This window comes from Bos javanicus, chromosome 1, assembly GCF_032452875.1.
Source record: "Bos javanicus breed banteng chromosome 1, ARS-OSU_banteng_1.0, whole genome shotgun sequence".
NCBI classification, from domain to species: Eukaryota; Metazoa; Chordata; class Mammalia; order Artiodactyla; family Bovidae; genus Bos; species Bos javanicus.
Window position 1 is genome coordinate 87,991,153 of NC_083868.1, and position 20,465 is coordinate 88,011,617.

The 20,465-nt window shown below is 38.5% G+C and overlaps 2 protein-coding genes across 6 annotated transcripts in view; one reads left to right on the plus strand and one right to left on the minus strand.

Moving 5' to 3' along the window:
• Positions 1 to 584: 584 nt before the first annotated feature.
• ZNF639 (zinc finger protein 639) lies at positions 585 to 19,034 on the minus strand. 5 transcript variants are annotated; one of them, XM_061415373.1, is made up of 8 exons: positions 18,836 to 19,034; positions 18,005 to 18,089; positions 15,491 to 15,573; positions 14,584 to 14,655; positions 10,836 to 10,904; positions 9,734 to 9,844; positions 7,564 to 7,698; positions 585 to 7,418 (listed from the first exon to the last, which is right to left on the minus strand). In XM_061415373.1, exons 5-8 carry the CDS (start codon positions 10,891 to 10,893, stop codon positions 6,265 to 6,267), a joined length of 1,458 nt encoding a protein of 485 aa, XP_061271357.1. In that variant the 5' UTR covers positions 10,894 to 10,904; positions 14,584 to 14,655; positions 15,491 to 15,573; positions 18,005 to 18,089; positions 18,836 to 19,034; the 3' UTR covers positions 585 to 6,264. The 5 variants fall into 5 exon arrangements, with proteins under 5 accessions (XP_061271357.1, XP_061271347.1, XP_061271352.1 ...); XM_061415363.1 differs by lacking the exon at positions 18,836 to 19,034 and adding an exon at positions 18,618 to 18,708; XM_061415368.1 differs by lacking the exon at positions 18,005 to 18,089.
• KCNMB3 (potassium calcium-activated channel subfamily M regulatory beta subunit 3) overlaps positions 18,466 to 20,465 on the plus strand; it is a 98,379-nt gene continuing 96,379 nt past the window's right edge. Inside the window, exons 1-2 of the transcript XR_009736168.1 lie at positions 18,466 to 18,899; positions 20,140 to 20,309. The gene's annotated coding sequence lies outside the window, so the exon portion shown is untranslated. The remainder of the gene's footprint in view (positions 18,900 to 20,139; positions 20,310 to 20,465) is intronic.

Here is a 20,465-nt window from a genome sequence, read left to right on the forward strand (position 1 = left end):
CTCACTTGAATGAACAAAAACTTGAATCATTCTTACACACAGAGAAATTCAGACCTAAACACAAAAGGTACAACCAGAACATTACTAGGAGAAAACGTGGGAAAACAGTTCTGTGACTTTGGGGTTACAGAGGAGTTTGTTAACAAGATTGTAGAAAGCACAAGGTTGTGCTTTCTAACAAGGTGGTAGAAAGCAGAACCTGTAAGGTAAAATGTGATGGATCTATCCACAGTAAATGTAAAGATTTCTATTCAACAAAAGACATCAGCAATGGATGACAATCTGGAAATCTATTCTTTGCAGTGTATATCATCAACAAAGGACCAATAATTTAAAATTTTAAAGAACTTCTCAAAAGTAACCAGAAAACCCAATAGAAAAGTGGACAAAGGGCAACTCCCTGGTGGTCCAGTGGTTAGGACATTGGGCTTTCACTGCAAAAACAAACAAAAAGCAAAGCATATGCAGAAGCACTTCACGAAATGAGAAACCCAAGTGTCTCATGAACATATTGAGACATTTCTAATCTTGTTAGTAATCAAACAATGCAAATTCAAACAATAGTAACATACTGCTTTATGCCCTTCAGATTTACCAAAATCAATTCACTTTATTGTCTATAAGGATGCAGGGAAACATGATCATCTGATGGGTGTATAAACTTGAGCCAGTCTGGATATTTTGGACATATTTAATCACAAGCATACAAAATATACTTACAGAACGCCCACATCCCCCCAAGGGATAAAAAAAAAAATTTCCCAAACACCTTAACACATACAAGAATGTTTATGGTAGCATTATATAGAAAGTGAACAGTTAGAAACACAAAAGGCACTCAGCTTCATATTTAACTGGAGTTCAGAAGAACGGCAGAGAAGAGTTTCCTGCTCTATATGGTAAATGCATATGGCTTGAGAAGAGACATTCGACATTCCATAGTTGTTTAAACAGACTAGTAGTGAAACAAGTTTTTAAGGAGTTGAAAGAAAAACTTGGTAACATTACATCCATTGTCCTTGGTTAGTCATGCAATTTATAGTTAGCTAACAGGGACTAGAAAATAAGGTCTCATGCCATGATCCAGTACTCCCCATTACATTATTTTCTCTCTTCAGTTGTCTGGTATGACATTTCACTGAAAAAATAGGGTGCATTTTCACTTTTTCTAAAATTCTTTGAAGAGTGGTAGAGAGTTATAAGTCCTATTTATTATAGCTTAAAAAGCACTCAACTAATATTAGTGAACCATTTTTTGAGCTATAAATAAGAAGTTTAGATAAGGATTTTGTATTCTCAAATTTGTCATCTGTGTTTTACCTATTTTTTCCATGTCGATATATCATTATTTACTTCATGTTTTTCTTTAAACATTTGCTTAAAAAAAAAAAATCAGTTCTGTCCTAAGTAAAAATATTCATGAATGAGATTTGATGTGTTACATTTTATAACATATAATTTAAATCCATAAAATAAAATTATATACTATATACAATTATTTTTATGTAATGTGCTTTATGGGTCTGGATTAGATGATTTCTGAGGTTCCTTCCAAATTAACATTCTGTCATTCCGTGTTAGTTTTTCTACTTTAGCAATTTAGTTGTTCAATAAAGAATCTAATCAACTATAATCTTATAACCATAAAGAAGTGCTATGAGGGAACTCCCTGGTGGTCCAGTGTTTAGGACTAAGCGCTTTCACTACTGTGGCCTGGGTTCAGTCTCTGGTTAGGGAATTAAGATTCCACAAGTTGTGCGGCACAGCCAGGAAGAAAAGTACCATGATATTCTGCTTCTTAAAAATCTAAAATAGACACATTAAAATTTATAAATTCACTACTTCTGTTAGACAGGAAATTATAAAATATTTACAGGGTGTAGAAGTGAGTCATGAGGTATATGGTATGAAAGGAGTAAGTTATTTTAACAGTTTGGAGAATAGAGAGAAGGAAGAATTAAGACATCCACTCTCCTTGCTAACTGGGAAAATTTTACTCTCTTGAGACTTTCTGAAAACCCAAATGAGGTGAGAAAGGGTTGCAAAGAGAAGGGTAATCAGTCATAGAATATAGCTTGAGCAATATATTTCAGAAACATAAGGTTATAGCAGAGAAGTGATAACCCTAAATAAAATGTGCAAGGTAGGCAAGAAAAAAGAATTCAATACTCTCACATTTCAGCCAACCAAAATCCAAACATCATGGTAAATGGTCTTTAGGCAGAGGATCAAAAACAAAAACTAACACCCCTCCCCCAAACAAAACAAAAAACCACCCATCACCCACCAGAAATGATGCTTCTGTGTTATTTTCATTTGATTCCAATTCCTAATCTTAGCTTACTCCGAAGAATAAGTGCAAAAGTACTATTTCATCTGTAATGTTTTTCAGTAGCAGACACTATCTAGGTATTAAAAACTAGAAAACATGGAGTTTTTATTCAAAATATACTTTTCATTAAAATTTTCAATGTATAATTCATTCAGTTCAATATTTTTAGCAGCAAAAAAAAAAAAAAAGATTTTCCAGGTCATTATCTGTTGCCTATTTAAAACTCAAAATAAACAACAATAAACTTAACAGTTACGACAACAGAAATTCCTTTAAAAAAAGAATTTAAAGTCATTCTTTTTAAAATATGTGAATAAAACCACTAGATAATACAATATTCCTATTTAGCAATGTGAGAAAATTGTTTCTTTTTACAATAAAGAAATTACTTTTCACAAATGTGATTTATTTTAGGTTCAGGGAGTTACTAGTTTAATATCAAGGTTATTAAAGAGGATGAACTTAGTAAGGAAGTCGTGGTGATGCTTTAATGTGGAAACTCTTTGTATAGAAAATTATTTTTCAAATCAGTATAGAGCAAACATCATTAAAATTTTGGTTTTTAAACTTGTAAATTGAGCATGTAATTTCATATAAACATGTAAATTACATGTGACTTTAGGCTTTTTGTATTTATATTTTACACCATAAATGTACACAGTTCTTTCTCTTAGATTTGAATGTTGTCTTAAGATATTAATTTATGGAAAGCTAAACCAATATAAAGTATATTTAAAATTCATAAACCCACTGCCATGAATAGAAATTCTAATAGATATTCTGTATCTTCAGTCATCAGAACTGAAAGTTACAAAAGACTGTATCTTCAAAAGTTCATTTTTAATTTACGGGGATAAGACTGTTAATTGTAGTGTAAAACTGACTAACCAAATTTGCTTCTCTGTTGGGATTTACAGTTAATCGTTAACTATTTATTTTCAGTTAAGTAAGTAGTATTGATTATTTTAAGTCAACCCGCTTCCCAGGAGGATTGTGGCTCGTTGATTTTTATTACCTTTTTCAAATTTATGTCATTTATAGTGCTTTTAAGTCATCAGAATTCCATTAAAAATTTATCACAGTAGTTTGGGGGATATATTAACCTGCTTGTAAAAGGTAGTAAGACTGAGAAAACAAGCTAAGATAAACTGTAAAGTGCCAGGAATTAATTCAATGCTTTGAAAATCAGATTTAAAAATTAGGAATATTGTTAGCTTACTAGGGGAAAAAAAACCCCAGAAACCCGTATATGCTACTCCTGCGAATAATTCAGCAATCACCTAACAAGCTGCGGACCCTGTGAAAAGAAGAAACTGGTTAGTATGTGATGATAAATATTCAGAGGAACCTACGAAAGGCAATTTAAAATGTGAAAACTGGCAGATTTACAAGCAGGAAGAGAGGCTTTTGAATACCACCCAACCATTTTCAAATAACACTCATTTCAAGGTGAAGATGAAAGGAAAAAAACAAAAGATCCATCACGACTGTTCCCTGCTGTCAATAATTCTATTGTGTATTCCGTTATGTATTCTCAAATCACAAGAGTACAGTGGAAATATGTCTTTGAGTAGAAAAAATCCAGAAGCAGTTAGAAAATTTTCTTTTTAGATAAGTTTGTTTTTCCAAAAAAGTTCATTAAACTAAAAACATAACTTGCTACTGCAGCAATTTAATGGTCACTCATAGGTTTATTTGAAGGCTGAGTCAATGCAAAAAGATTTTATTGGACAAACTGGAAGTAAAATGTGGCCTCAAGCTGCAGATTCATCAAAAAAGCACCAAATTATATGGTTCTAAAACTTGGATTTAATGCCTCGAGTTGTTCCATTACAATCTCTAATTTGATTACTAATGCCTGATCAAAAATGTAATGCTATAAGATACACAATGAGAAAATAAAAACAAACCAAGTCATTACTTAAGGTTTGTTTTCTGAAAATCAAATTCCTAAAGCTGAATGGATATTGAAAAAGTATAAAAACCGAATTACCAAGAAGCCAATTCTTGGCTAGGATAAGTAGTCATGAAAAATATCCCAAGGACAAAGCTCAGATTTTTATAACATGGTGTAATGGAAACATCACTAGACTGGAATAACTTGGATTCCACTCCTGTCTGCTCTAACTGGTTTTGTGACCTCGGCCTAATAATAACCTGTTTCTATAAGAAACATAGAAAACATGTGGCGGATTCATTTTGATATTTGGCAAAACTAATACAATTATGTAAAGTTTAAAAATAAAATAAAATTATTAAAAAAAAAAAAAGAAACAGAAAACAAAAGGGTGTAGATCAGATGGCTTCTAAGGTTTTCTTCCAATTTAATTACAATTTTAAGTCTTGTAAGAAATGTTTTTATCAGACAGCCCTACCTGGAATGTTATAATCAGATGGAATGGTAATTTCTAGAAATACAAGTATGCATATATGACAAAAGGGTGGAAATAAAAATGGTTTTGAAAAACTTATTGCTGTCACTATTTACAAAACAGAATAAACTCCAATGGGTCCTATGAGAAAACCATAGGTCATAAACCAGTCTTTTCAACTATATTAATATTCCTGAGTGACAAATAGTTTGCTAGCAGCAATGTTTATTATATTTGAGGCCAATGATGCACAAAATACCATTTTCTTGATAGTACTCGAGAAGCTGTTACTGAATTGTGGTGGTTGTGTCTCCCTCAGTCTCCCCAGTTCATATGTTGAAGTAATGGAATATGACCTTATTTGGGGATAGTGTCTTTATTAGGTTAAAATGAGCTTGGCAAGGTAGGCCTTAATCCAATGACTGCTTGGTTCCTTGTAAAAAGGAGACAGACTTGGACACAGGGAGACCATGTGAACGTGAAGATGACCATATATAAGTCAAGGAGAGTAGCCGAGAACAGATTCTTCCTTTATAGCTCTTGGATGGAACCAACTATGCTAACATTTCAATTTTGAATTTCTAGCCTCTACAACTGTGAGACAATAAACTTCTACTTTTTAAGCCACTCAGTTTGTGATAATTTGTTATGGCAGCCACAGAAAATACAGATGCTAAGACTGATTTACCATTATCAAAAGTAATTTATACTTTCTCATAACAGCAACCCCAACCTCTCATACCTTCCTATTTCTAATACTTCAGTGGGTTTTCTCAGAAAACAAATGATTTGGTATCAGAAGTTCAGGCATGACTTTGCAATTGCATAACTGAAAATGAAATATGAACAGATTATAAATGACCTACTTCATTTATAAATGAGTTATGAAATGTCCTTTATCGTTTAACCCCTTTATCAGTTCCTCCCCATCTAAGATTATTTAGCACATGGATAGGGGCTAAAATAAGGATTACAAAAAAAAAAAAAGATTGCCAAGAAAATCACATCTTTCCCTCTTACCGTAACACGGGGCTCCTAGTGTCACTGAAAGACTCACACAGATGGAGAGTCCACTGTCTTGGGGATAGGAACTACTGGGGAATGCAAAAGCAGGGTCTGGATCTTGTTAACGGGATTATCAGTGGACTTAACTGTGCATTATGCAGCACTTTAGCTCTGGAAGTACAGTACTTTAATGACTTCATCCATGAAAGATTGATCTTGTTTTGAGTTTAAAGAAGAAAAAGTCTGTAACACCTGTATTTATGGAAGGAAAACTGTAGTTTCTTTAGTGTATGTTTCCTATCAACAAAATCAGAGCACATGCAAGAAACACGATGACAGTCACCCAAAGTGGTTAAAACTACGAATGCATTGAAAATACCACATTTAGGATACAACTATATACTGAAAAGGCAGCAATGCCAAGAAAATGGGCAATTAAAAAGATCTTGTTAAAGACAATTCTCACAAGTTGTGTTTAAAATCATCCATTTTAACATTTTCAAAATAGTTGAATTTATTATTTCAAATCAACATTATGGAAGTTAAAGAGAATAATCAAGTTGTTTCATGGACTGGAAGGTGACTTATTAATTCCCTTTCATTTCCAAACCTCATCAGGCAGTCACTACATTTATGAGGTAAATCAGCCGAATGCTTGAAATCTAGATGAATTTTAAGATCTTCAATCTGTCCTGTTGAATATTCACAGTATTGGCATAAATAAATCCCTTCAGATAAATGTGAATTTAAATGTTTGCAATATTCTAGCATACTTGAGAAGCCTTTCCCACAGTCATCACAAACATGAGGAAAAATTTTAGTATGTTCAATAGCAACATGTCTGTTAACATTTGTATGAAGTCTACTCCGAAACCCACATACTTGACAAACAAAGAAATTTTTACATTTGTCAAATGTGATTTTGCTTAAGAGGCTATACTGTCCATGTTCTCCATTGTTATACTTATCACTTAACTCTATTAATTTACATGCATGCTCATTTACCACATGGCTATGCAAGTCTTCTGGATCATTCGTTTCATGTTCACAGAACTGACACAAGTACTGTTCATCGCAGCTGTGCTCCTGGAAATGTAGGTAGAGTTCACTGCTTGAGGAGAACTGAACGTCACATTGCTCACACCAATAAAGGTGATCACTAAAATGGGTGTCTGCAATGTGCTGGCTGAGGTTCTCAAAAATTACAGTCTTATAATCACAGTATTTACATATGTAGGGGTCCTCTTCATGGAGTTTGGCATGTTCAATCAGAAGCATGTTGGTAGAGAAACTCTCTTTGCATACTCGACACACGTTTGAATCAGTACGCTTGTGCTTCAAGATCATATGCTGCTTTAAATCAGAAAAATATTTGCTGTTGAACTCACAAAGTTCACATTTATAGAGGCCACTGCTATTAGCTCTCAGTAAAGGCCATTTCTGCTGGGCAGTCACATTCAAAGCTTGGCTCTTGTCAACAATTTTGCAAAGTTTAGCTGGTGGCTCTTCATCAGTTTGGTCTTGGAGACTCTCAGAGGAATTGTTTTCTGTCTCTATATCATAGTCTTCAGAAATTGCATGCACTTCTGCGGCAATTGGAACATCTTCAGCAGTGTGAACTTCTATGGGGCTCTCCTCTTGGGTTTGCTGGTGGACTGATTCAGGGGAGTCACAGTCTTCATCACAAATTTCAATATCAGCAGATTTTTCTGAAAAACAAAGCAAGACTATTATTATTACTAAATAAGACCTATTATTTACTATTATTAAATAGTAATTGGCAAAAAGAAATTTATTTTACTATTTTTTTCACTGAACTATACAAAATGTGCAGATGCTATTAGTTTCTCTTACCTGTAGGAAAGGCAGTGTGGTCTAGAATTCTAAGTACAGGACTGGGAACCAAGTAGTTTTGATTTCTGTTTCTGGCTTTGATTCCATCTGTAAATTTTGGCAATTCATTTGATGTCTCTGTATCAGAATCATCATCTGCAAAAAAAAGAATTTGGAAAAATACTTATTATTTATATCAATCAAAACATTAAACATTACATAGACAAACTGAAATGCCAGTCACTAGAGAAAACTGGGCTTCAATATCATGTCTTTTTTAAAAAGACTTTATTTCTCAGAAGTTTCAAATTTACAAAAAATAAGAAGGTAATACAGAGAATTCCCACATATACTGCATTCAGTTTCTCCATTAACATCTTACATTGTTTGTTATAACAATGACCAAATGCTGGTAAGCTATCATTAACTAAAGTCCATACTTCATCCAGATTTTCTTAGTCTTTATCTAATATCCTTTTTCTGTTCCAAGGTCCCATCTAGGATACATAACATTTATTTGTCATATCTCTAGGCTACTGCTAGCTGTGGCAGTTTCTCAGACTTCCCTTGCTTTTGATGACCATGACAATCCTAAGGAGACTGGTCAGGTATTTTGCGGGATGCCTCATCAATTAACTTTGCTTTTTCATCATTAGACTGGGATGGCTCAGGTGGTAAAGCGTCTGCCCGAAATGCAGGAAATCCGGGTTCGATCCTTGGGTTGGGAAGATCCCCTGGAGAAGGAAATGGCAACCCACTCCAGTACTCTTGCCTAGAAAATTCCATGGATGGAGGAGCCTGGTGGGCCACAGTCCATGGGTTCGCAAAGAGTTGGACACGACTGAGCGACTTCCCTTTCCCTTATGGATTATTTGAAGGTAAACACAGAGGCAAACTGCCTTGTTTTAAAAATCACATCATATAGAGAGTAGAAACTATTAACATTATTATGACTGCTGACATTGAACTTGATAACCTGGGGCTTTATCAGGTTTCTCCACTGTAAAGTCACTCTTTTACTTTCCATACTCTACACTTTGGAATTAAGTTACTGAGCACAGTCCAAAACTTAAGGAGTGGACAGTTATGCTTCACCTCCTTGAGGGAGCATTAGCTATGTAAATAATCTGGAGTTCTTCTGTACAGATTTGTTTATTCTCCCTTATTTATTTATTCTATCATTTATTTATACCAGTATGGACTCATGGATATTTATTTTATACTTTGGGTTATAGTTCAATTTCTCCCCCTCTCATACTGTTTTAGCTTTGGCTACTGGGAGCTCTTTAGTTGGCTCCTTATGCTCCTTTGGCATACTTGTATTGAATGACTCTATATGTTAAGTACTTTCTTATTTTCTCGCACAACAAAATGCTCCAGGCTCATCTTTTAGGTTTCCTGCTCCAGAATTAGAATCAGCCATTTCTCCAAGAAGCCCTCGTTCTTCTTATTGGAAAATGGTATTAGAAACCAAGATCAGGGCACTAGATGTGCTCATTGCTACTGGGATGTCATTTCTGTTAGACTCTCAGTTAACAGAGCAAAAAATATGTGCATGTGTACTACTACAAATATACTGACATCCCGTAAATGTTTCTGTATGTAACTGTTTGTGTCTATATTAAGCCAAATATGAGTTCATACTGATGTCTCTGACTGAATGTTGTTTAAATGACCACATCCTTCACCTTGTGTTCTTTCCTTCCATTAGCCCTCCAAACTGAAATGTACAGCTGAACAGAAGAACTGTGTGTAACACTGTTCTTTTTGTGTGTTTTGTTTTTTTTTGCTACTCTACACGGCACTTATGATCTTAGTTCTCTAACCAGGGATTAAGCCTGCACCCCCTGCAGTGGAAGAAAGGCGTCTTAACCACTGGACCATCAGGGAACTCCCTGAAATACCACTGTTCTTAACTTTTCATCATAAATACTCAAAACTCTGGGTCACTCCTGCTTTGCCACCAATTCCTAGCTGACTAAAACTGATAGAGGAGGATGTGTTTTTGATGTATATGTTTGAAATAATGTTAAAGATTAAAATTCACTTACCCAAAAGTCTCTTGTTTTCTTAAAACAAGTTTAGATACTTGCTCATTTTGAAATCATCACTTTTACTCACATTTTCAAATAGGAAATGAAAAATTATAAAAGCAATTTGAATGAAAATATTTTGGAAAATTTAAATATACCTTTGTTGTCAAAATATTTTAAGTCTGGTTGTCTCATAGAACAAACACTGTAACAATGATCAGAAAAAATTCCATTGAATCCATCTGCAATTCTGCTTATTCCAGAGGAATCTGAACATAAAACAAAATTTAAGAATTTTCAAGCACACGGAACACATAAACATCTACTGACAGCCATCTCTTTATCCAACATAAAGAAATTTTCATAGTATTGGTAATAAAGTGTTACTATTTCCCTCAATTCTGAAGGCTTTCATAATTCAGATATTGACTTTGAGCTTTGAAAGAACCATAAATTATACAATTTAAAATATAATACTTTGAAACACACTAAGATACAATTCCCATGGTCAAGAGTCCCACAAAATATGAATATGCAATAAATGTGTTAATTGCAAAAGACACTGAATTAACTACCAAGCAGATCTGCCATGTACTGCAGAGAAAGCATAATACACAGAGGAAGGTCTGAGGACCAGTTAGAGCTTCTGAAGACAGTCATTTCAACTCTTGCCTCGGAAGGGCCAGTTAGGTAGACCAGGTTTAATTTCCTCAGATATGAAAAACAAGTAGGCTGGGTTGGTTAACAGGTATACCTGAGACTGCCCCAAGTATACATGTGCATAGCATATAGGTCAAGACCTCTTATTTGCCAAGATAGTAGAGCCAATCTCAAAGAAAAGATCTAAAATTATGCAATCAAAATGAAACTTACAACATTTCTGAAAATAATGTACAGGATAGTTTTTTTTCAATGATGCAAAATAGCTCTGATCAAGGTTATTATTAAGACTTAAGCACAAGCTTGGGAAACACAGACAAATCTCAATTATGCTATGTAAGTATGTAACTTGGATATCTAATCTTAAATATCTATAAACTATGAGGATTAAAATAAATGTTTGTGAAATTTTTATGTATGCCTAGTACACAGCAGACATTGAGAAATATATTTTCAGAGAATTTACTTAGGTTCCTCTTATGCACAAGTTGACCCAGATATTTAACTCTAATCAGATCATTTATGAGAAAATGGATGGAAACACAATTGCATGGGAATTAAACGTTGCCTAACTTTTAAATATTTTAATCGTACACTGACCTGAATAACGAGAAGGATGTAAAGTCTTCCTTTTTCTTTTTTTAGGATATTCATTCATATCTTTTTAATCTAAAAGATGGAAAAATTTAACAAATACATCACAGTAACAAGTGTTAATATTGTTATGTAAATTTATTCTAATAAAAAAATTGGCTGGCGATAGGAAATGTGTGCATCACATAAAAATTGACTTCACGAGTGAAATGTTAAACAATCTTGCTTATATTTTGGATTTACTTTTCTGATCAAGTTTAAAGGCAGGACACTGAGATCTGTTTTCTTTCTCCCTGAGGTTGAGAACTTTTCAAATGTTGATGTAATTGTGAAAATTGAATAATTACATAAGCCTAATGCTTATCTTTTATAAAAGAAAAATGGTACCTATGGCACCAAATTAAGAGTTTTATAGGTATATTTCTTACAGTTGGGAATATTTTGACAGTTTTGAAGCCACAGTTCAGTTCAGTTCAGTTCAGTCGCTCAGTCTTGTTTGACTCTTTTGCTACGCCATGAACTGCAGCACGCCAGGCCTCCCTGTCCATCACCAACTCCCGGAGTCCACCCAAACCCATGTCCATTGAGTCGGTAATGCCATCCAACCATCTCATCCTCTGTCGTCCCCTTCTCCTCCTGTCCTCAATCTTTCCCAGCATCAGGGTCTTTTCAAATGAGTCAGCTCTTTGCATCAGGTGGCCAAAGTATTGGAGTTTCAGCTTCAACATCAGTCCTGCCAATGAACAGCCAGGACTGATCTCCTATAGGATGGACCGGTTGGATCTCCTTGAAGTCCATGGGACTCTCAAGAGTCTTCTCCAACACCACAGTTCAAAAGCATCAATTCTTTGGCACTCAGCTCTCTTTATAGTCCAACTCTCACATCCATCCATGACCACTGGAAAAACCATAGCCTTGACTAGACGGACCTTTGTTGACACAATAATGTCTCTGCTTTTTAATACGCTGTCTAGGTTGGTCGTAACTTTCCTTCCAAGGAGTAAATGTCTTTTAATTTCATGGCTGCAATCACCATCTGCAGTGATTTTGGAGCCCAGAAAAATAAAGTCAGCCACTGTTTCCCCATCTATTTGCCATGAAATGATGGGACCGGATGCCATGATCTTAGATTTCTGAATATTGAGCTCTAAGTCAACGTTTTCACTCTCCACTTTCACTTTCATCAAGAGGCTCTTTAGTTCCTCTTCACTTTCTGCCATAAGGGTGGTGTCATCTGCATATCTGAGGTTATTGATATTTCTCCCGGCAATCTTGATTCCAGCTTGTGCTTCCTCCAGCCCAGTGTTTCTCATGATGTACTCTGCATAGAAGTTAAATAAGCAGGGTGACAGTATACAGCCTTGACGTACTCCTTTGCCTATTTGGAACCAGTCTGTTGTTCCATGTCCAGTTCTAACTGTTGCTTTCTGACCTGCATATAGGTTTCTCAAGAGGCAGGTCAGGTGGTCTGGTATTTCCATCTCTTGAAGAATTTTCCACAGTTTATTGTGATCCACACAGTCAAAAGCTTTGGCATAGTTAATAAAGCAGAAACAGATGTTTCTCTGGAACTCTCTTGCTTTTTCCATGATCCAGCGGATGTTGGCAATTTGATCTCTGGTTCCTCTGCCTTTTCTAAAACCAGCTTGAACATCTGGAAGTTCACAGTTCACATATAGCTGAACCTTGGCTAGGAGAATTTTGATCATTACTTTACTAGCTAGTGTGTGAGATGAGTGCAACTATGTGGTAGTTTGAGCATTCTTTGGCATTGCCTTTCTTTGGGATTGGAATGAAAACTGACCTTTTCCAATCCTGTGGCCACTGCTGAGTTTTCTAAATTTCCTGGCATATTGAGTGCAGCACTTTCACAGCATCATCTTTTAGGATTTGAAATAGCTCAACTGGAATTCCATCACTTCCACTAGCTTTGTTCATAGTGATGCTTTCTAAGGCCCACTTGACCTCACATTCCAGGATGTCTGGCTCTAGGTGAGTAATCACATCATTGTGATTATCTGGGTTGTGAAGATCTTTTTTGTACAGTTCTTCTGTGTATTCTTGCCACCTCTTCTTAATATCTTCTGCTTCTATTATGTCCCTACCATTTCTGTCCTTTATTGAGCCCATCTCTGAATGAAATATTCCCTTGGTATCTCTGATATTCTTGAAGAGATCGCTAGTCTTTCCCATTCTATTGTTTTCCTCTATTTCTTTGCATTGATCACTGAGGAATGCTTTCTTCTCTCTCCTTGCTATTCTTTGGAACTCTGCATTCAAATGGGTATATCTTTCCTTTTCTCCTTTGCTTTTAGCTCCCCTTCTATTCACAGCTATTTGTAAGGCATCCTCAGACAGCCATTTTGCTTTTTTGCATTTCTTTTTCTTGGGGATGGTCTTGGTTCCTGTCTCCTGTAAAATGCCATGAACCTCCATCCATAGTTCATCAGGCACTGTCTGTCAGATCAAGTCCCTTAAATCTATTTTTCACTTCCATTGTATAATCATAAGGGATTTGATTTAGGTCATACCTGAATGGTCTAGTGGTTTTCTCCACTTTCTTTAATTTAAGTCTGAATTTGGCAAGAAGGAGCTCAGGTTCTGAGCCACAGTCAGCTCCTGGTCTTGTTTTTGCTGACTAGTATAGAGCTTCTCCATCTTTGGCTGCAAAGAATATAATCAATCTGATTTCAGTGTTGACCATCTGGTGATGTCCATGTGTAGAGTTTTCTCTTGTGTTGTTGGAAGAGAGTGTTTGCTATAACCAGTGCATTCTCTTGGCAGAACTCCATTAGCCTTTGCCCTGCTTCATTCCATACTCCAAGGCAAAATTTGCCTGTTACTCCAGGTATTTCTTGATTTCCTACTTTTGCATTCCAGTCCCCTATACTGAAAAGGACATCTTTTTTGGGTGTTAGTTCTAAAAGGTTTTGTAGGTCTTCACAGAAGCATTCAGCTTCTTCAACATTACTGATCGGGGCATAGACTTGAATTACAATGATACTGAATGGTTTGCCTTGGAAACGAACAGAGATCATTCTGTCATTTTTGAGATTGCATCCAAGTACTGCATTTTGGACTCTGCTGTTGACCATGATGGCTACTCCATTCCTTCTAAGGGATTCCTGCCCACAGTAGTAGATATAATGGTCATCTGAGTTAAATTCTCCCATTCCAGTCCACCTTAGTTCACCGATTCCTAAAATGTCGACATTCACTCTTGCCATCTCCTGTTTGACCACTTCCAATTTGCCTTGATTCGTGGACCTGACATTCCAGGTTCCTATGCAATATTGCTCTTTACAGCATCAAACCTTGCTTCTATCAGCAGTCCCATCCACAATTGGGTGTTGTTTTTGCTTTGGCTGCATCCCTTCATTCTTTCTGGAGTTACTTCTCCACTGATCACCAGTAGCATATTCGGCACCTACCAACTTGGGGAGTTCATCTTTCAGTGTCCTATCTTTTTGTCTTTTCATGCTGTTCATGGGGTTCTCAAGGCAAGAATACTGAAGCCACACACTCCCTTAAAAAAAATACTGTCACAAATTTATATTAATCCTCTGGCTTCAGAGGGGGCGAAAAATCACCCTCATCATTCAGAGGCTCAGAATACAATTTTCAAGAAAAAATCCTTTGCTTACTCATGAGGTCACACTCAATATTCTATTGAGAACAAAAGAGATGTGGCAGCTATTGAATAAATATCCATAGACTGTTATAAAATTGACTAGTTTTACCATATCCCACTTACTTGGTGTAATTCTTAATACTGGAGTGAGGAAAACTGAATTACAGGGAAGTTTTCACAGATGGTGAAATATGTCTGTAGGAAAAATAGGACAAAAGTCTTACGAGCAAAAATGTAGTTCATTTCTGAGACTCAAGGTACCAGATGTTAGTTAACTGGAAAGCTATACAGAATTAACTCAAGTACAATATTCTTTTAAATACATACTCTATTAAGTACTAAAACTTGTATAAATTGATAAATATGTGACTATATGTAAATATGTGTCATATTTCTTTCAAGTGAATTTACCTTCTAAAGCTATCTTAACACCAAAAAAGGAACATAAATAAATACACAGGAATATAAATCTCATTAATTTATTTGTGTGTGCTCAGTTGAGTCCAATGTCTTTAAACCCCATGAACTGTAGCCTGCCAGGCTCCTCTGTCCATGGGATTCTCCAGGCAAGAATATTGGAGTGGACTGCAATTTCCTACTCCAGGGGATCTTCCCCACCCAGGGACTGAATCTCCTTCTCCTTCTCTTTCATTATTCAGTCACAATGAAAACCAATACAATCAAAGCTGACAAATTAGTACAGGCTTTTTTTTATCTCTTTTTTTGGCTGCACTGGGGTGGCTTGTGGGATCGTAATTCTCTGACCAAGGTTAGAACATGTGCCCCCTGCTGTGGAAGCACGGAGTTCTAATCACTGGACCACCAGGGAATTCCCAAATTACAGATTTTAAACTGTTTAAATCCTCCTTATAGATTGTTAATAGAAGAATAATAATGATCATTTATTGGGCACCAACTATGTACCAGGCTGTGAACATACTTTATTATTTAAACCTATGATTAGAAAAATCTATAACACGCTCTCCAAATCACTATTATCTACCCTTTGTTACTGATAAAGAGAGCTTACCAGGTGGCTCAGTGGTAAAGAATCTGCTTGCACTGTAGAAGATGCAGGAGATACAGGTTGGGACCCTGGGTCAGGAAGATCCCCTGGAAAAAGAAATGGCAACACACTTCAGTATTCTTACCTGGAAAATCCCATGGACAAAGGAACCATCGCAGAGTTTGACACAACATAATGGCTATACAACAATTGATAAGGAAATTGAGGCATAAACTTAAGTCAGGGGAATAGTAAATAAGTGACAGGGTTGAACAGAGATCTAACTTGAACATAAGATTTTCAAGTCTATGCTTTTAATCTCTTTTATTTATAGAAATAGGGAGATAAATTAATCAGTCCAACTGAAGTAGTAGTGTTAGAATCAGAACTCTTTCCTCCATTTCAGATTAGTGTTCTTTCTACTATAGCAGTGGGAAAATAAGGAATGTCAGAGAAAAAACGCATTGTAAAGTTTTTTCTGTGAACTTATAAGCGTCTTTTCTTATCACCACGGTGATACAGGTACACAGTAGGTAGAACTTGGCATCGTTGGAACTTGAGGTGCACATACTATTTTTGCTGCTTTATTAAGTGCTGGGTATATCAATACTGGGCTTCCTAGGAAGAAGTGGTAAAGAAACCGCCTCCCAATGCAGGAGACTCAGGTTTGATCCCTGGGTTGGGAAGAGCCTCTGAAGAAGGAAACAGCTACCCACTCCAGAATTCCTGCCTGGGAAATACCGTGGACAGAGGAGGATGGTGGGAAATACACAGCTCATGGGGTCACAAGAGTTGGACACAACTTACCTACTAAACAGTAACAAATCATCAGCACTATACATAATGTAATCATACACTTAAAGTGCTGCTGAATTTACTGCGAATTTTCTTTATTTGATTTTTCACAACAATCCTGTGAGGTAGATAGAAGGGCTACTATCAAATCTACTCCAATTTTACTGAGGAAACAAATTCATTGAAGGTGAAGTCAACTAAGTAGAAGAGCCAGCAATGAAACAGTGTGTCTTCTGACTTCTGGGTTTACAATTGTGTGATTAAATCTTCATTTCTAATCACTGTCACCAGCAAGTTACATCTTGCTCCCAGTCCTTAGTCAGCCACCAACTGGGAGGAGGGTGAGGGAATCACTCAAAGAAACTGACAACCATGATATTTGCAGAAATGATGTCAACATGTATAATGCCTCATCTAACAATGCAAATTAGCATTCCCTGAACTCACCCCATCAAGTGTATTAAAAAAAAAAAAACAGCTGTTTTCATATTTATGTAATAAACTAAAATCTTAAGACTTATTTCTAATACTTCTTTTGTACAGAATTTATACAGCTGAAAGCTTTATGCTTCATGTTCTAAATGTTTTACACATATCAGACAGAACACTGAAAACTGTCAGCCGAGCATTTCAAACACTTCAAACTCTTTCAAAGAAGCAAGGAAACCAAGAATGGCATTAGAATTAATGTTGCAAGCTGGCTTGGATTCAGACTGTCAGGTGAAAAGAACAGGATTACCTTGATCAGGAAATGTTTGAGTCCTACCTAGGGCTGAACAATATCCAAAAGTTTACAGGGCCTCCTTTAAGCAAGATGGTAAAATGCCCACTCAAGACCAAAAATGCTAACCACCCTTCATTTCAGCAAATGCTTTTATGTGCCTTTTGTGTGTATAACTGCCCTGATGAACTCTGGCTTTTTACCTAAGGATGTCATAAACACATTTGCTCACTAGTCCTCCTCTTTTAATGGGAAGATTCTGAACATGCAATTTTTCACTCCTCTTCCTCACTTAAAAAAACTACAGATAAAATTAATATATGTCACTGTAGTAAACTCAGAAGAAAAAATAATTAAATCACTTAGAATCTATTCATCCAGAAAAAAACACTGTTAACATGTTCTCCCCTGGTAGCTCAGTGGTAAGGAATCTGCCTGCAATAAAGGAGACACTGGAGAAACGGGTTGGAAAGATCCCCTGGAGAAGGAAATGGCAACCCACTCTGGTACTCTTGCCTGGGAAATTCCATGGACAGAGGAGCCTGGTGGGCTACAGGCTATGGGGTTGCAAAAGAGCTGTACAAGGCTTAGCGACTTAACATTTTAAAGTATAGACATGTAGACATTATCTCATGCTAAGGGATTCATACATACTTTAAATTTACAAAAAGCTAACCATGCCATCCAAAACACTCATTAAAAAAAAAAAAGCAACTTAGAAGACATTTGTCATCATCTTTCCAACTGTCATTTTTTCAACAATAAGAACGTCTAAGTACAAACCACAATACAGATTGGCAGACTCCTTTCGGCAGTCAGCACTTGTATCGGACGTCAACCTTTTTAAGACCTTTCATGCAATGTAAATATATATGACAAGCATTTACAATAAAAAGCTGGTTTTATACTATCGAGTTTTAGAAGCATGTTCTTCCCCAGCCTCATTTTGAAACAAGTTTATGTCTTTTGAAAGACATAAAAACACAGAAATGCTGCAGGAGGAAACTTGAACTAGAACCCACCACACGTCCCATTTAGTGTCAGTCTTTGCTTTATCACTTTGCTTAGAGATAAACTGCCTCAAATCACTCTTGTCCCTAGGTTGTACTGAAAAACAAAACCAAAATGGTTAGAAGTACCCTAATAAGTGCCTTAGACTATATGGCTGGGGACTTAAGAGCCTGAAGGTTGCGACTCCCGGCGCGGGCAAAGGATGCGCCGCCGGAGGGTCACCACGCCAGCCGGCAGGGCCTGAGGGCCAGCGTGGCACGGATGGGGGCCCGGGGCCCAGAGAGGCCGCGCAGGAGCCACCGGGACCAGGCTTCTCCACCCGCGCGCCACGTACTGGCCCCATCCGGGCCCGGCGACTAGCCAGGAGTCCCAAGTCCCGACCCCAAAGGCACCATTCGGAAAAAAAAGCAGCGGGGGACCGAGGCCAGCCGGGGCCGAGACGCCCTCAGCAAGGGGTGGAACTGCCTTCGGGATGGGGGAGGGGCGCGCCATCCCGCCAGAAAACGAAGGCAGGGTTTCAGTTTTAAAGGCGCCATCCGGTCTTCCCTGCCCTCTCCCGCAGGAAGCTGCGCCCCCGGCCCTTGCAGCAGTCCGGGGCCCGGGCCGCTCCGCCCTCACACTCACCAGTCCCCGGGGCCCGCCCGGCCAGCCCAGGCGGCGGCCGAGACGCCCGAGCGCGGGCGGAGGGGTAGCGCAGCCCTGCCCGCAGGCGCTCGGCGGCAGGCGGCGCCGCTCTGGCCCTGGAGCTCCCCGGCGCTTCGCCGGGCGGGCCCCACTCCCTCCCCGCGCGCCCTACGCCCAGCCTGCGAGGCCCCCGGCCCAGGCTCCGCGGCCGCACTCACCGCCGCGCTCCGCGCCTGCGCCGCACGCCTCAGGGGCCCGCCGAGAGGGCGGGGAGGTGACGAGGTGAGAGTCGGGGCCGGGGAGCGAGCGGCGTGGCCTCGCCTCGCTCCCGGGCTAGGAGGGACCACCGACCTCCAGCCCCGGGGGTGGCCCGGCGGCCCGCGCCCCCTGCAGGCACCTCCGCGCCTTCGCGGGTGCCTTCCGGGAGGGGTACGGCGCGTCCCGGAAAGAGCGGGTGATTCCACCCTCTAGAATTACTCCTAGCGAGGCTGCCGAGGGAACTCCCTCCACCACCACCGCCCTGCTCTCCCTCCCGCCCAGAGGAAGTGGGGGGAGCAGCAACGCGCGCCAGACGCCCTTTTCCCACCAAGTTCCTCCACGGGGACAGGCGAGAATGGTCTTGGTCGGGTTAGGCAAGGCATGTGGCATTTCAAACCGCAAAGAGTGGAATGCCGCCTGTTGGGGACGAAAAGGGCAGCCGTCCGCAATGCAGGAGGGGAAATTTAAAAGATCGCGGATCATTCTTAGTCTTTATCCTAATTCCCTGCCTCAAAAAATGTTGGTGGAATGAATGTGACATGATGGCGGATTGGATTAGATGATTTCACTTTTTCTGACCTTGAGTTTCTAGGAGCAGATGTAGAGAGGATAGCGACTGAACTGACTGAAGTAAACTTGGAAACGGGGTGTGATCACACGTTTAATATTTTTGACAAAGAGTTAAGGTTGTTAGTCCAAATTTACAAATTAGTAAAGTGAGCTTGTGAGGGTGTAGAGGCTAGGTTTTATTCATTAATGATTGTTAAGTGGATGATGCGGCCCTTCTGGATTATCATGTGCCCAAGGTCACTAGTAGGACTGCAATACGTGTTTTTTTCTTTCATCGTGTGTGTGCTTTTCTTGGTTATCACATACTAACCAATCAACCACCAGATAGTAATAATCATAGACCTTAATTGGACCCCATCAGCTAACTCCCAGGAGATAAAATCATATTTGAAAGAGACACTAGTGTGTGAGACAATTTTTACAATCTCATAACGTTTACGTGTGTGCTCAGCTCAAATAAATATTTACGAATGCTGACATGGCCTGAATAAAGTACGAAGAGGTTTAGAGGCACATTTTAATCCTAGTATAGTTAGTTATGGCACGGAATAGGGAATTGACACAGGTTTCTGGAATTTGTAAAGAACAGAGTTTCATTCCCCCCTTTCCTGGAGGGTTGTTTCTTGACCAGATACTGTGGGGGCCACAAGGGGGTGGTATGGAACCACTTTTAAGGCCCCTTCTCTGCCTGCAGTGATGAAAACCAGGCGAAGGTCCTGGGTAAGAGGAGGTGGTTTTGCCCGCCAACGCCTTGGTTCCGCTAGCGTCGTGCTCTGGCCTCGAGAGCCCTTCGCGCTGGCAGCAGCTGGACATCAGCTCACTGTTGGCTAAGCCGACTCTTCTGAGAAAAAGCTCATAGAAAAGGTACACCTCAACTAAATGTGGACTTTATTTCTTTCACCTCTTCTCTGCCTGGGACAGTAGTGTAATGAATCTATCTTTGATTTGGAGTATGTTTCTTTATTGACTTAAGAGATATTAACCTGTTTTCTATTGGTTTGTGAATAATAAGATAATTCC

Coding starts and splice junctions, on each gene's coding strand:
- ZNF639 (XM_061415368.1), bottom strand. CDS start 10,893: ATGAATGAATATCCTAAAAAAAGAAAAAGGAAGACTTTACATCCTTCT. Junction 9,845..10,835: donor ACATCCTTCTCGTTATTCAG/GTCAGTGTACGA, acceptor TTTTATGTTCAG/ATTCCTCTGGAATAAGCAGA. Junction 7,419..7,563: donor CCACACTGCCTTTCCTACAG/GTAAGAGAAACT, acceptor TTTGTTTTTCAG/AAAAATCTGCTGATATTGAA.